The 16,559-nt window shown below is 41.7% G+C and overlaps 1 protein-coding gene across 1 annotated transcript; it reads left to right on the top strand.

Annotated features, from left to right (window-relative positions):
- The first annotated feature begins 420 nt into the window (after positions 1-420).
- Positions 421-16,126, top strand: LOC128600292 (myosin-16). The gene is made up of 43 exons (XM_053612646.1): positions 421-765; positions 885-1,152; positions 1,288-1,431; positions 1,552-1,708; positions 1,807-1,834; positions 1,973-2,072; positions 2,187-2,279; positions 2,385-2,448; positions 2,531-2,629; positions 3,747-3,850; positions 3,942-4,080; positions 4,160-4,428; positions 4,515-4,685; positions 4,764-4,940; positions 5,030-5,215; positions 5,321-5,408; positions 5,556-5,673; positions 6,473-6,593; positions 6,670-6,806; positions 6,896-6,977; positions 7,055-7,228; positions 7,327-7,554; positions 7,684-7,788; positions 7,876-7,962; positions 8,051-8,196; positions 8,285-8,375; positions 8,516-8,572; positions 8,652-8,738; positions 10,389-10,634; positions 10,743-10,860; positions 10,974-11,101; positions 11,217-11,413; positions 11,494-11,626; positions 11,795-12,011; positions 12,252-12,388; positions 12,528-12,631; positions 12,721-12,913; positions 13,102-13,305; positions 13,581-13,706; positions 13,803-13,973; positions 14,851-15,051; positions 15,173-15,391; positions 15,512-16,126. Exons 2-42 carry the CDS (start codon positions 943-945, stop codon positions 15,368-15,370), a joined length of 5,835 nt encoding a protein of 1,944 aa, XP_053468621.1. The 5' UTR covers positions 421-765; positions 885-942; the 3' UTR covers positions 15,371-15,391; positions 15,512-16,126.
- Positions 16,127-16,559: the final 433 nt, after the last annotated feature.

Consider the following 16,559-nt stretch of genomic DNA (forward strand, 5'->3'; position numbering starts at 1 on the left):
AAGACAGTGACGTCTGAGGGACCCGAGATCATTCAGAAGTGGTTTTCAGCCTTTTTAAGCAGATTTGCTAAGTTTTGTTATTGACTGTGATTTGTGTACTAGATCCCTTACATGCATGTTTCTTCAAACAGATAATACCCGAAGAACTCTTATAAAAATAATCAACTCTTCCCTTAGCACTGGCTATGTACCTAAATCTTTTAAACCAGCACTTCTCAAACCCCTGATTTTAAAACTTGACCTTGACCCCTGTCAGCTTTATCTCCAAGAAAAGGTTTTTGAACAGCAGTTATGCTCGTACCTACATAGGAATAACATTCATGAAATGTATCAGTCAAGATTTAGGCCTCATCATAGCACAGAGTCAGCGCTGGTTAAAGTAGTAAATGACGTACTACTATGTCAATTAATATAACGGAAAGGCAGCAAGAGTCACTATTGTGTTGAATTCCACTTCAGAAATTATTAAATGGATTAAATGCAATAATTTAGCTACAATTTAGTATTGTTATTTAATAATGCCCCATGTCTCGAATGGAAAAACATATTTAGTGGTGTTGTTTTTTTAATTACCCTAAAAGGTCAAGGCATGAGTTCCCTCAAGTCAAAGCAATCAACTGATTCCCTAGCCAGAACAGCTCTATTCAGCGGGTAATGGCTTTCTTAATAGCTATGACCAAATCAGGATATCCACAACTCATATATAACAGCTTCTCCAGAACAGCCCGTCACATCAGCAAGTGCTCCTCATTGTACCGTGCTCTGGTAAGTAAACATTCACCACCTGTATTTTAAAGCCGTTCGCTTACCCTTTCCCCAACTTGTTACCTACTATATACAAATGTGTCACAAATGATCTTCATTTTGTATCTCCTCTGATGCAGCTGTGTGAGTGGTATCTCGTCTGACCGGCTGGTGTGGGTGTAGAGGAACTGAGCCACGATGCCAGGTGCCTACAAAGGTGAGTGTGGGGACGATGTGGACCCCATGCCGTTCCTGGCTCCCTTGGAAAAAGAAAAGATGGAGGTCATGAACAAGTCCTATGACATTAAGAAGTCGTGCTGGTTGAGGGACGATAAGGAAGGCTTCATTGCGGGAGAGATTCAGGCCGAAGACGATGGCAAAGTCACCGTGAAGACGGCCAAAAACATAGTATGCCACTTGTGCATTCATTAAGGGTCTCTGGTGAACTCGATCAGCTCACCCTGGATTTTGGTACTAATATGAATTTTAAATGGAATGCTTGTCTTTATTTTATGTCTAGCTGAAGTCTTTATTTGTCTTTAGACACTCACTTTAAGGAAGGATGATATACAACAAATGAACCCACCAAAGTTTTATCAGGCTAGCGATATGGCTAATCTGACCTTCCTGAATGAAGCCAGTGTGTTAGACAACCTTCGTTCACGCTACACCCATATGAGAATCTACGTAAGTCCACATATCTCATTAAAAGTTGTCACATATGCAAAATCAAACTGTTGAACTGTTTAAAATACTACTACTACTACTAATAATAATAATAATAAAATAACTTGTTGCATTCTGCAGACCTACTCTGGCCTCTTCTGTGTAACTGTGAACCCGTACAAATGGCTTCCAATTTATGGGGCAAAAGTTGCTCAGATGTATAAGGGGAAGAAACGCAATGAAGTTCCTCCTCACCTTTTCTCCATATCTGACAATGCATACCATGACATGATGATGGGTAAGTGGGGAAAAAACTATTTTTTTTTCACCTTTTATTTGTGTTTTTATAGAAATATGCAGTAAATCAATTTTTTTTTTTGGTGTCTCTGATTTTAGAGCAAGAAAACCAGTCGTTGCTTATCACGTAAGTCTTTTTTAAAATTACAGAGACTTTTCACAGATATGCCTACTTTTATGAGGTGGTATTTTCATATGCACATAGAGAGTGAAAAGAAACCTTTACCCCTCCAATTCCTTAAAAAAAACAACTTACTGCTCATAGCGGAGAATCTGGAGCTGGCAAGACTGAGAACACCAAAAAGGTCATCCAGTACTTCGCCAGTGTGGGTGCCACTGGAGGGAAGCCGGCTCCAGAGTCCAAGGCAAGCGAATGTGATTGATGTTCTCTTGTGTAACGCAATACTCCTTGCTCACGCTCAGCACATGTGAATAATGACAGAGCTATATATATTGATGGTGAAAACGTCCTCTCACAGGGCTCCCTGGAGGATCAAATCATCCAGGCGAACCCGGTCTTGGAGGCTTTTGGCAATGCCAAAACCATTAGGAACAACAATTCCTCCCGTTTTGTGAGGAATTTTCTTTACGTTCCAGTTCCAAAATATACAGCATGAACTATAAACTTCAGGGAAATCGCATTTCATTCTGAATAGCTCTTATAATACTTCTTTCAGGGGAAATTTATCCGTATTCACTTTGGACCAACAGCTAAGCTGGCTGGTGCAGACATTGAGAGCTGTAAGTGTCTAAAATAAACTCAACACATCATACAATTTCAGCTAAAATCATTTCTAACAAGGCAATATGGTTTTGCTTGTAGATCTTCTGGAGAAATCCCGTGTCATCTCGCAGCAAGCAGCGGAACGCAGCTATCACATCTTTTACCAGCTTCTGTCAGGGAGGAAACCAGAACTGCTGGGTGTGTTATTTATTTATTTATTTATTTATTCGAAACATGCACATTAACTTAATCATATACTGTACAGTCATCTGTAAGTAATTACATAGTGCATCACTTTTGTTGATTTGTGCTCAAGCACACTGTATTGTGACATGCAAGAAATCGGTTTTAAAACTGTAAAACTATTTACACATACACTATATTGCCAAAAGTATGTGGACACCTGACCATCACACCCATGTGCCCACTCCAAAACCATGTGTTAGTCCCACCTTTCCTGATATAATAAGCTCCACTCTTCTGGGAAGGTTTTTCCACTAGATTTTGGAGCGTAGTTGTGGGGATTTGTGATCATTCAGCTACAAGAGCTTTAGTGAGATCAGGTCCTGATGATAGGTGAGGAGGTCTGGGGTGCAGTCGGTGTTCCAGTTCATCCCAAAGGTGTTCAGTGGGGTTGAGGTCAGGGATCTGTGCAAGATACTCGAGTTCTTCCAGTCCAACCTTCTCAAACCATGTCTTCATGGAGATCATTTTGTGCACAGGGGCATCGTCATGCTGGAACAGCTTTGGGCCTCTTAGTTCAGTGAAGGGAAATTGTAATTCTACAGCATACAAAGACAACTTTGTGGCAACAGTTTGGGGAGGAACCACATATGGGTATGATGGCCATGTGTTCACATACTTTTGGCCATATAGTGTATATGAGGTGGCACAGTGACACAGTAGTTATTATTACCACCTCACAGCTACAAGGTCCCAGATTCAATCCTGACCCCAAATTGACCTCCCAAAACCATGCCGGTATGTGGATTAACTACCCATCCAGGGTGCATTCCTGCTTCATGCCCATTGTTCCCAGGATAGGCTCCAGTCCCACTGTGACTCTTACCAGAATAAAATGGTTACTGAAGATTAACATTGAAATCAATGTCCTTTTTATAACACATGTTGAAGAACAATAGGTAACTGCCTGCTCGGTTGTTTCTGGGGCAGATGTGTGTTGTGGTATCATTAGTTTATTAAAGATAGCTAGTTTCATTTCTCGCCCATTGTTCTGAGGTATAGAAAACAGCAAAAATGTGTAACGGTCGAACTACTTTTTGACTTACAACAAAATTCCTTTGTTGCTTTTCAGGGGATCTCCTTTTGGCACCTGATCCAAAGCAATATGTTTGGATCTGCCAGGGAGTCACGGTTGTGGATAACATGGACGATGGTGAAGAACTGATACTGACTGATGTAAGCCCAAATGAACCACTAACAGCCTTTGACCATTTTCAGCATTCGATTAAATAGGCTAGGTTTTTGATTCCTGCTTTTTTTTTTATAGACAGCCTTTGATGTTCTTGGCTTTACTGCTGAGGAGAAAATGAGCATCTACAAACTAACCGCAGGCATAATGCACTTCGGTAACATGAAATTCAAGCAAAAACCAAGAGAGGAACAGGCTGATGTTGACACCACTGAGGGTAAGCATGCGTCATTGAGTTAAAGTAAAGCTGATAAAGTGCTAGCTGTAAAGTAATCATGATAATGATCTGTATTTAGTGGCTGACAAAGTTGCCCACCTCATGGGAATCAACTCTGGAGACCTGCAGAAAGGAATCACCAGGCCTCGTGTTAAAGTTGGGAATGAGTTTGTGACCAAAGGTCAGAACCAGGACCAGTGTGTCTACTCCATTGGAGCTCTGGCTAAAGCCATCTACGACAGAATGTTCAAGTGGATGGTGCACAGGGTTAATAAAACGCTGGACACTAAGATGCAGCGCCAGTTTTTCATCGGCGTTCTAGATATTGCTGGCTTTGAGATCTTTGAGGTAACTATTCTGTAACTATTTTATGAAACATACATTATATCTAAATAGAGGCCTCCACTGCTCATTTTTGGATTCCCCCCACACAGTTAAACAGCTTTGAGCAGCTGTGCATCAACTTCACAAACGAAAAGCTGCAGCAGTTTTTCAACCACCACATGTTCGTCCTGGAACAGGAGGAATACAAGAAAGAGGGGATAGACTGGGTCTTTATAGATTTTGGGCTTGACCTGCAGGCCTGTATTGATTTGCTGGAAAAGGTTACCAAGCATTTTATCCCTTATAATTTAGTTTACCAGGTTCCACCACTTTCTTGCTAATTTTCTTCTGTATTTCAGCCCATGGGTATTTTTTCCATCCTCGAGGAGCAATGCGTCTTCCCCAAGGCCACAGATGCCACTTTCAAGGCTTCCTTGTATGACAATCATCTGGGCAAGTCTTCTAACTTCCTGAAACCAAAAAGTGCAAAGAAAGGTCCAGAAGTGCACTTCGAGCTGATTCATTACGCTGGCACTGTGAGTCTACTTCTGGATTTATTTTCAATATTCCTCTTCACAGAGTTAGCTTTAGGTTCTATTCATCGTGCCTTGTATCCATTTTCTAGGTGGGATACAATATTTCAGGCTGGTTGGAAAAAAATAAGGACCCACTGAATGAGACGGTGGTTGGTCTGTACCAGAAGTCCTCCATGTCCCTACTAGCTCAACTCTTTAAAGAAGAGGAAGCTGCTGCAGGAGCCAAAAAGCAGAAAAAGGGTTCTTCCTTCCTGACTGTATCTGCTTTCTACAGGGTACCAGAAGTTATCCTGTTTAAAATGACAATTTGTTCTTTTGTAATTAAAAAAAGTATTTTATGTTCTGTCCTTTACCGTGCTTGGTTCCATCGCCCACAACAGGAGCAGCTGAGCAAACTGATGAGTACCCTGCGAAGCACGGCACCCCATTTTGTCCGCTGCATCGTACCCAATGAATTCAAACAATCTGGTAAATCTAAAACATTTCAGAATTATTAAGCGCTTTGGTTTGGTGTGATAACTTCTTTTCAAATGAGGACATGTAATATACACAATGTAATATTTAGAATTATTATGTGGTTTTAGCGTGCTTATGTAAGTCATTGTGTTTGACCAGGTGTTTGCGATGCGAAGTTAGTCCTGCACCAGCTGGCTTGTAACGGTGTACTGGAGGGAATCCGCATTTGCAGAAAAGGCTTTCCCAATAGACTGCAGTACCCTGAATTTAAGCAGAGGTATTCCTCTCTCATACACTCAAATTACTGAATAATTCAACATTTAAGTCATCAATATACTATACACCTACGCTATGTGGCTAAAAGTTTGTGGACACCTAAATATAACAATCACATGTGCTTGTTGAACATCCCATTCCAGATTTATTCCCCCATGTGCTGTTATAATAAGCTCCACTCTTCTGGGAAGGCTTTCCACTAGATTTTGGATTGTGATCATTCAGCTACGAGAGCATTAGTGAGGTCCGGCAGTGATGTTAGGTGAGGAGGTCTGGGGTACAGTCGGTGTTCCAGTTCATCCCAGACGGGTTGAGGTCAAGGCTTTGTGCAGGACCCTCGAGGAAGAACCACATATAAATGTGATGGTCAGGTGTACACAAACTTTTGGCTATATAGTGTATATTTTCAAGACAGTTCAATCCTGAGCTTGTGTGGCTTCTGTGTGTGGAGTTTCTCATGTTCTCCCCATGTCCATGTGGGTTTACTCAGGGTTCTCCAGTTTCTTCCTACATACCAGAAACATGTCATTAGGTGGATTGGTTACACTCGATTGTCCCTAAATGTGAATGAGTGGGTCAATGTGTGTGTGCATGGTGCGCTGTAATGGTCTGGTGTCCCGTTCGGGATGTGTTCCTGCCTCACTCTGGGACAGACTCTGGATCCATCTCAACAACTTTAAAATAACTATCATAGTTTTTTTTAAATCTATTTTTCTGTCCAGTCTGCCCTGAATTTCAGGTTCAGTTTTGGTCAAGAATTGACATTTCTGTGCATTATTAATTGTCAACCTTTTCCACAGGTATTACATCTTGAACCCCAACGTCATCCCAAAGGGATTTGTAGACAACAAAAAGGCCTCTGAGTTGATTTTAGGTTCGATTGGGTTGGATAATATGGAGTACAAGATAGGACACACTAAGGTATGATCTTAGGACCACAGTGTGCCAGATGTATAAATATCTCACTGCAGAATGTAATAAAGGTTTTATATTGCAGGTGTTCTTTCGTGCTGGAGTCCTGGCTAAGCTTGAGGACATGCGAGATGAGCGTCTGGCTAAGATCATGACCATGCTGCAGGCCCGTCTGTGGGGCATGCTAATGAGAATTGAGTTTAAGAAGATGCTTGAGAGAAGGTCCGTCGGAAGGATACCTTCCTCTTCCTCTCTTGTGCCTTTTATGAAACTTAAATACAGCACAACACACTTGTCTTTTGGTTTTTCAGAATTGGGCTCATTGCCATCCAGAGAAACGTGAGGAAATTCCTTCAGCTCAGATTCTGGGGCTGGTGGAAACTCTATACAAAGGTAGAGTGTGAACTATGAAGAGGAACAGTTTATTTATTTTGACGTCCCATTTACCAACAATTAGCTTTTGTTTTTAGGTTAAGCCTTTGCTCCACGTAGCTCGCCAGGAGGAGGAATTAAAAGCCAAGGAGGAAGAGTTGCGACTGGCTCTTGAAAAGACAGCAGAAATGGTCGAGAAGATCAAAGAGATGGATGAAAAACTAGTCACGCTTTCCAAAGAAAAGAGTGACTTGGCCTTAGCCCTAGCAGCTGTAAGTTCGGGGGTGGGGGTGGGGAATCAAAAACGTTAATGACAGAATAGATGTTTTTTTGAGATTTATTGGTATAGATATATTGTTGTTATTCATAGGAACAAGACACCATAGCAGATGCTGAGGAGCGCTGTAACCAGCTGATGAAACAGAAGATGAACATGGAGGAACAGATACAGGATTTCAAAGAAAGGTTGGAGGAGGAGGAGAGTGCCGCTACAGCATTGAGTACTCACAAGCGGAAGCTGGAGGCGGAGCTGATGGACCTGAAGAGGGATCTGGAAGACTTGGAATCGACTCTGGCAAAGTCCGAGAAAGAAAAACAGGTGAAACCCAAGGCCGCATTGCAAAACCAGCAATTCACAGTATTTGTCAAACAGATATAATACACTGACTCAGAAAGGTAAAGGCAAAACAAAGAAATACATTAATGAACATCAGTTCTGACATTCCAGGGCCTGGACATCAAAGTGCGCAGTCTGACAGCAGATCTAAATCAAAGAGATGACACAATTACTCGGTTTCAAAAAGAAAGAAAGGCCATGGAGGAACTGCAACAGGTTAGACTCAGCCACACTGCACATAGTTCAGCAGTTTTCTACAACAGTTGTCATATTTACATGTCCAGATGCACATTCCGTCCTCAGAAAACTCTGGATGACCTTCAGGCAGAGGAAGATAAAGTAAATCACCTCACCAAAACCAACAGCAAGCTCACCACTCAAGTGCACGAGGTGAGCTTCAGGGCTCTGAGCACTGAGACACTGAGGTGTAAATAACTGTCTCACGCTTTGTGTAACAATGGCGATCTTATTTCTTTAGCTGGAAGATAACTGGGAACAAGAGAAGAAAATACGCGGAGAGGTGGAAAAAGCCAGACGCAAAGCAGAGGCTGACTTAAAGATGACCATCGACAATCTCAACGAGATGGAAAGAGCTAAAATTGATCTGGAGGAAGTTGTTAAAAAGTGTGTGCAGCTTTAAAATACAAAGAGTGTCACTTACAAGGAGTGTATTATAAATAATGTATTATTATTATTATTATTATTATTTCAGGAGGGACTTGGAAATTAATCATGTTAATGCCAAACTAGAGGATGAGCAATCTCTCAGCTCCACTCTGCACAGGAAGCTCAAAGAGCACCAGGTTGCTTTTTTTTTTTTTTTTTTTTTTTTTTTTTAAATACCTTAATTTCTGTCATTTCCACTGTCTGTTATGCCATGAAAAAAATAATAAGTGACTGCTATTCCCTTGAAATTCCACTAATGTATTTTCCGGTCATCCAGGCCCGCATCGAGGAGCTTGAGGAGGAACTGGAGGCGGAGAGGGCAATCAGAGCTAAGGTATTTCACTTTACTCATCCCACTTCAGCGCATTTCCATGAAGTGTGTTTTCTAGGTTAACTGGGCCTTCTGTCCTAAGGTTGAGAAGCAGCGAGCAGATTTGGCCCGGGATCTTGAGGATCTTGGAGACCGATTAGAAGAAGCAGGGGGTGCTACTGTTGCACAGGTCTGCTTCATTCAAATTGTAGCTACACATTACAACTTCCTTCACATTTATATACGTACTGCAGTATACGTGTGGGGGTCTGGGAAAAGCCGTCGGGTGTTGCTTTGAATCATTAAATGCAATTTGGAAGATATTTCAATTCAGGAAAGACTGTAGTTTACAGAACTAATATATATATATGAAGATAGAGCACATATAGGAAAATTTTATATGCATTTAATTACACAAAGTAGAGCTGCCTTTGTTGCCAAATTCTATGTAAACAAGGTCATATTTGAATTTATAGTCTATACAGTACATCATTAGACATTATTAATGGCATCATTGACATACATGTGAATGTGGAATACCTTTGGCTATATATTTACTTAAAATGATGATCTGAATGATAAAAACACAACCAAAATAACAGCTCGCATTAGCTGATATTTGCTACACTGTAAAAATGGCTGTAAGTATTTACTTTACAACAAAATACTATTTTATTATTTTACAGCCCACAGTCCTGCTGAAAAACAACAATAGAAACCATCACAGAAATTCTAATGGTTTCCGCTACAAATACCATTACATGCCATCAGCTGTTAACCATTACCAAATGGTTTCCATTACGTAGTAAGACCTATTAAGGGTGTACGTCCTAGTCCTCCACTAGTATCCACTAGTCATAACATGCCACCATTAGAACTAATTACCATTGTAGGGACCATTACACAGGTACCATTACAGTTTCCATTAAAACCAATACAATTCCCATTAACCATTCAAATCATTACAAATTCTATGAGGGTGTCTGTTGTTTTTTTCAGCAGGGAGGACTGTACTGTGAACAATTAGTCAATTAGAGCAGTGCATTGGTTTTCAGTAAAATACCAGAAAACGCAGTGCATAGTGGGATAACTAACATTTCCGGCAGTTACAGAGTTCAGATCTGATCAGAAGGTCGAGTGTCCTCGGGCAAGACCCTTGCCCCTGGACAGTACTTTACTGTCGTTAAGTTTTACAGTTATTTACCGTAAATTTCAAATTGTCAATAAATTTTACAGTAAATGTTTTACAGTGTACATATTCATGCTAATTAAGTATTATTTGTTTCAAAAAGTGAATAATTTTACAGAGAATAATTTACATTTTAAGTCTTTTTACTGTGATCTTTTTATGTTTCTTTAATGCTACAACTGTAATGCAAAATATGGCATATTTGCCCTTCGGAACCGTAAATACTTTAATAAGAGCGTAAGAAGAACTTCTAGAATATTTTTAAACATTTAATAATTTTCTATAAAACAAGCAGTCACTGATTGCAAAAAGACACATTTTATTATTTGCAAGTGCAAATCTTATTTTTATAATAATAAATAGTCCAATCTAGCGATTTAGACGTTAATAGCGTTCCTCTTTTCAAGCATACTGCCAAAAACAAATACCTTTACTTTATTGTAAAAACCAAAAACAATAAAAAACCAAAACGAGTTCTTTTTATGATATATTTTTCATATATTCAGTTCTGGGCTACACTGGCTATTCTCAGCCTCGGGTGGATTTACATATTAAACATAAATGTTACAAAATAATGAATTAATATATGTGTGATAATACATATAAACGTACACAAATCCAGTGAACATGTATGTGCATGTACGTGGACAGATTGAGCAGAATAAGAAGCGTGAAGCTGAGCTCCTGAAGCTCCGGAGAGAGTTAGAGGAAGCGGCTCTCCAGGCCGAAGCCACTGCCTCAGCCCTGAGGAAGAAGCACTCGGACGCCATGGCCGAGCTAGCTGAGCAAATAGAGAATCTACAGCGAGTCCGTATCAAGCTTGAGAAGGACAAGCAGGTCATGAAGGCGGAGATTGATGACCTAAATAGCACTGTGGAGTCAGTCCAGAAAGCCAAGGTGAGAGAAAATTAACAATTGTTCAAACTGCCTCACATGGTTATTGCGATATTGTTGAATGCACTGTAATTTGATTCGAGAGCTTGAATAAGTCTTATGAACACGCAGCTGAATGCAGAGGTCCATGTCCGTAAGTTAGAGGACAGCCTGGCGGAGGCTAATTCCAGACTGGTGGAGATGGAGAAGTCCCATACGGAGCTGAACACCGCCAAAATCCGACTGTCAGGTAGAGACCGCCTGTTCTCGCTGGCATGGCACAGGGGCTGAGATTAACAGCATGATTCACGCTATGAATTAAACATATAAAAAAATATGACATCGACGATGTTCTTCCCACAGCTGAGAACAGCGACCTGAGCCGTGAGCTGGGAGAGGCACAAAGTAAGCTGAACCAGATCACACGGATCAAGGCTTCACTGACCACCCAAAATGACGAGCTGAAGAGACAGCTGGACGAAGAGTCAAAGGTGAAAACTGTCGCACTAAACTGATTAAACTGTCACTCCGGATCGATTAGTTCGATAACATCCAGGTCACGGAGTAGCGTGAGGAGAAAATTAACCTTGCCTCATCCTCCGTCAGGCCCGGAGTGCAGCTTTCATCGGACTGGCTAACGCACGCCATGACCTGGACCTCATGAAGGAGCAGGTGGAGGAGGAGCAAGAGGTTAAGTCGGAAATGCAGCGCCTCGTCTCCAAGCTCAACTCCGAGGTGACCACATGGAGGACCAAGTATGAGACGGACGCCATCCACAAAACTGAGGAGCTGGAGGAGACCAAGTGAGCAATCTAATGAATAATGTGTCAGATACAGGTGTGAGTTTGGAAAACAGTTTTAGAAAGGACGTCTTTGTCTACAGACGCAAACTGACTGCTCGGCTTCAGGAGGCCGAGGAAGCTGCAGAGGCAGCGCAGGCTCGTGCGGCTAGCCTGGAGAAGGTCAAGCAAAGGCTTCAGGGAGAAGTGGAGGATCTGACTATCGACCTAGAGAAGGTTTTCACTCACTCATTAGACATGGCATTAGACTGGTTCCATTAGACTGATTTTAGGAAATCTTTTTTTCCCATGACAATGTATACATTTGAATAACACTACCTTCATCGTGGCATATTGCGTTTGGGATGTTAACCCGATAGAAGGGGCGTTTTCTCTTCACTGTAGTCCAATGCTGCTGCAGCTGCACTTGATAAGAAGCAGCGCACCTTTGACAAGATGATTGCGGAGTGGAGCCAGAAGTGTGAAGAGCTGCAGCTCGAGCTGGAGAATTCCCAAAAGGAATGCCGCTCCTACATGACAGAGGTCTACAAGCTCAAGACGGCCTATGAGGAATCACTGGACCACCTGGAAACAGTCAAGAAAGACAACAAGACCCTCTCCGGTAAGGCCATATGCTAAAAAGATAAGATCATGTGTTAGCTAATTTGACCGTTCTTAAAGTATAACCTTCCTTCAAAGATTTTATGTTCTGCTCAAATTTGCAATGAATGGATGATAGTACTGTATGTAAATAAGTGGTCAGTTAACGTTATAAAAATAATACTTCTAATATTGCATGCATTTCTTTAGCATTGCTATACATGCCCTCAACATGATATTTTGATTCGCTTTGACCTCTAAGATGAGATCCGAGATCTCGTGGAGCAGCTGGGTGAAGGTGGGAAGAGTGTCCATGAGCTGCAGAAAGCTAAGAAGAAGTTGGAGGTTGAGAAGGATGAGCTGCATCTGGCCCTAGAGGAGGCAGAAGCCTCTCTGGAGGTATAACAAAGGATTTGTTCAACAGTTAAACCACAACTAAATGTATTATGTACCTATGATGTCTTATCCAAGATGACTCTTAGGAAAGTCTGTCATGTGTCAATGCAAGCATTATTTCCTGTCTTTTGATTTGATTGAGGTTGAGGAAGGTAAGGTGGTCCGAGTCCAGCTGGAGTTGGCTCAGGTCAAAGCAGACATCGATCGAAGAATTCACGAGAAAGAAGAAGAGTTTGAAATCACAAGGTTACACTCGACTTATTGTAACTGCTCTGAAAGAGAGAAGAATTTTTAAAAAATCTTGCTTAGATATGAACCGGCACTGTTGCCTTTAGGAAAAACCACCAGCGTGCTGTGGAGTCGCTGCAGGCTAGCCTGGAGGCAGAGGCTAAAGGTCGTGCCGAGGCTTTGAGAATGAAAAAGAAAATGGAGTCTGACCTGAATGAGATGGAGATCCAGTTGGACCATGCCAACAAGAACAACAGCGAACTAGTCAAAACGCTTAAAAGACTGCAACAGCAGATCAAAGTAAGGCACACACAACCTCAGGGTGAAGTCTGATTCAACTCTTGACGGCTGTACTACATAGAACTCCTATACAGACATTTCATGATTATATCAAACATACAATCAAGAATGAGTGATACTCAACCAACTGCATGTAATAGCATTCTGGGATTGATCGGATGTTCCCACTCGGTCTGTCCACATGTTAGGATATGCAGATGCAGATGGATGAGGATGCACGTGTGCACGAGGAGCTGAGGGAGCAGTACAACCTGCAAGAGCGCCGACTCTGCTTAATGCAGACGGAGATAGAGGAAGTGCGCAGTGGCCTGGAGGCTTCTGAGCGCTCCAGAAAACTCCTCGAGCAGGAGCTGGTGGATGTCACGGAGCGCCACAATGAGCTCAGTGTGCAGGTATAGAACACACCTCAAAGATGGTTCAACTGATGTAAACATTACTATGGCAAATGAATACAATTTTTTTAATCAAATCTGAAAGATTAAGGTTTGGGATAAAAGTATATTGCTTTTTATGCAATAACAACACACAGAGTAGTGCTACTGCTAATGTTTGTTCTGTCTGTGTTAGTATAAACTTATAGATTAAGTAATAAACAAATGCATTCAAACACTAAGCGATTAATAATTGTGCTGAGATTCAGATCTTTTTTTTCCCTCCTATTTTACAGAACCAGGCTTTAAATATCATGAAGCGTAAAATGGAAGCAGACCTGACTCGCCTCTCCAGCGAGAATGAAGAGCTGATCAGCGAGTTCCGTGCTGCTGATGAAAGAGCCAAGAAAGCAGTCACAGATGTTAGTCTGGCCCTTACTTTCCAAAAAATATACTGCATTAATTCAATTACCATTGATTAAAGACATTTTTCTTGGGTTTTTCCATCTCTCTCCCAGGCAACTCGCATGGCCGAGGAACTGCATCAGGAGCAGAACCATTGTATGCATCTGGAGAAGATAAAGAAGAACAATGAGCTGACGATCAAAGAGCTGCAGCTCAAAGTGGAAGAGGCAGAAGAGCTTGCACTGAAAGCTGGCAAACGTACCATCCAAAAGCTGGAAGCCAAGGTGAGTCTCAAATATCTCTCGAAATATATACTATATGGGCAGAAGTTTGTGGATCATTACACTCATACAGTTCTTCCCTAAACTGCCACAAAGTTGGAAGCACACAATTGTACAGAATGTCTTTGTGTGCTGTAGCGTTACGGCTCTGTGTGTGCGGAGTTTGCATGTTCTCCCCGTGCTGCGGGGGTTTCCTCCGGGTACTCCGGTTTCCTCCCCCAGTCCAAAGTGTCCGTAGTGTATGAATGGGTGTGTGAATGTGTATGTGAGTGTGCCCTGCGATGGACTGGCACCCTGTCCAGGGTGTACCCTGCCTTGTGCCCGATGCTCCGTGGGATAGGCTCCAGGCTCCCCCGCGACCCTGAAAAGGAGTAAGCAGTTGAAGATGGATGGCTGGATGGATGGATGGATCTCAAACTTGTTCCAGCATGACAATGTCCCTGTACACAAATTGAGCTCCATGAAGACATGGATTGAGAAGGTTTTAGTAGAAGAACTCGAGTGTCTTGCACAGAACCCTGACCTCAACCCCACTGAACACCTTTTGGGATGAACTGGAACACCGACTGCACCCCAGACCTCCTCACCTAAGATCACTGCCTGATCTCACTAACGTTCTTGTAGATGAATGAACACAAATCCCCACAGCCACACTCCAAAATCTAGTGGAAAGCCTTCCCAGAAGAGTGGAGGATCTTATAACAGCAAATGGGGGAATAAATCTGGAATGGGATGTTCAATAAGTACATATGGGTGTGATGGTCAAACTTCAAAAACTTTTGGCCATATAATGTATATTCATTTCATTTTAGGTGTCCTACACCTATATGGTTCATGCAATGGAGAAAAATCTCTATTCATTTCTATTTACCGCATGTAGGCCAAGGAGCTGGAGAGTGAGCTGGACGCAGAGCAGAAGCGGCATGTCGAGACGGTCAAAGCACTGCGTAAGAACGAGCGGCGCCTTAAAGAGCTGATCTTCCAGTCAGAAGAAGATCAGAAAACTAACCAGCGCATGCAGGAGCTTGTCGAGAAACTACAGAACAAACTGAAGTCTTACAAGAGGCAGATAGAGGAGGCTGTGAGTGCCTTAGTGCATTTCATCTCTCAGCTTTAATGCACATGTTTTGCATCCATTTATAATGAGAAACAACCTACATTTCTTCCTGCCCTTAAAAGATATTTATCTTGCGTGGCTACAGGAGGAGCAGGCGAATACAAGCCTGTCCAAGTACAGGAAGACAGTGCATGAGCTTGACGATGCTGAGGAAAGAGCTGGCATGGCAGAGATGGCGCTGAACAAGCTCCGCACCAGGAACCGCGCTGCAGTGAGCAAGGGCTTTGCGAATGTCGAGATCGTACAGGTCACTAAAACATCTAAGAGTTCCTCAGAGGAGTAAGAGTCTTAACCCATGCAGGAGGTTAGTGTCACCTTTGCATCCCTTTTTTATTGCATGTTGCATTGTGAAACTAATATAATACTTTGATTCTAATGGTAACATTTCACGAATTTAAAACGAACATGCTTTTTTCTTCCCTAGAGTAACGAATAAACCAGCACTCGTTCTCCACTTGAAGGATTTCTATGCAGCACATGGGACTGAAGAGAAAAACAGACATCTTAAAAAATGAACTGAAAAAGTCTTAAATGGTCTAAATGTAGTTGTAATTGTTTGTCTAATGTGTTTTGTGTGTTCGATAAAAAGTGTGCGTTTGAACGAGTTTAATCTAGTCTGCAAAAGCTCTTTAGAAATGCCCTTCGGTAATGGGGAACGATTGGGGGAAGCTGCACTCTCATATCAACGATGGAGAGTGCACCTGTGTCCGTCACTTTCCTGTCATGAGCTCACCTTAATAAAATCGAAGCAAATCTTACCGTGTCCGCTATGCAATTATTTAATAATGCAGGGTTTCCAAAAAGTCTCCATACATAGGGGACTGTGTTTACCAGCACCACGTCGGTTATGTCTTCGTCAGTGGATGTATGTTGACGTCCACTTCTTTTCGGTCGGTCCACAACACGTAAAGGCTGTCTGAAATAAATATATATAATATATACTAAGTATGAAAAAGGTTGTTAATTTCCCCTAACTATGGAGACTTTTGGGACACCCTGTAGATGTCTTGGTCCATACACAGCTTATGCACCTGTGACTGAATTCTCTTAATGTAATTATAAGACTGTAATGAGTTATTGTCAAAACTACTAAAACATTGTTCTACAAGCAACTGATGAACAATTTTCAGACTTATTACGTGATAAACAATGGGGAGATATCTTGAATATCCTGATTTTTGTGGGCCTGGAAAAATTCTGGCAGTGTTGCTAAGGAGTAAACGTAGATTTGGCAGAAACCGCAGTTTGTCATGTTTGCAAATTTGAATATGAACATTTAGGCCTAAGTAACAAATGTTCAGGATGCAAATTTCGGGTAAAAAAAAAAAAAAATTAAGGGAACATCTAACGAGCAAATGAGCTCTTTATCTATTCAAACTAAAGTCCTGCCAGTCACAACACACAAGATTTATAAGCATGTGCCTAAGTGTGCGATCACATGTCACTTCTGTGACAATATGATCGTAAATGCA

Source organism: Ictalurus furcatus, chromosome 24, assembly GCF_023375685.1.
Source record: "Ictalurus furcatus strain D&B chromosome 24, Billie_1.0, whole genome shotgun sequence".
Taxonomy (NCBI): Eukaryota; Metazoa; Chordata; class Actinopteri; order Siluriformes; family Ictaluridae; genus Ictalurus; species Ictalurus furcatus.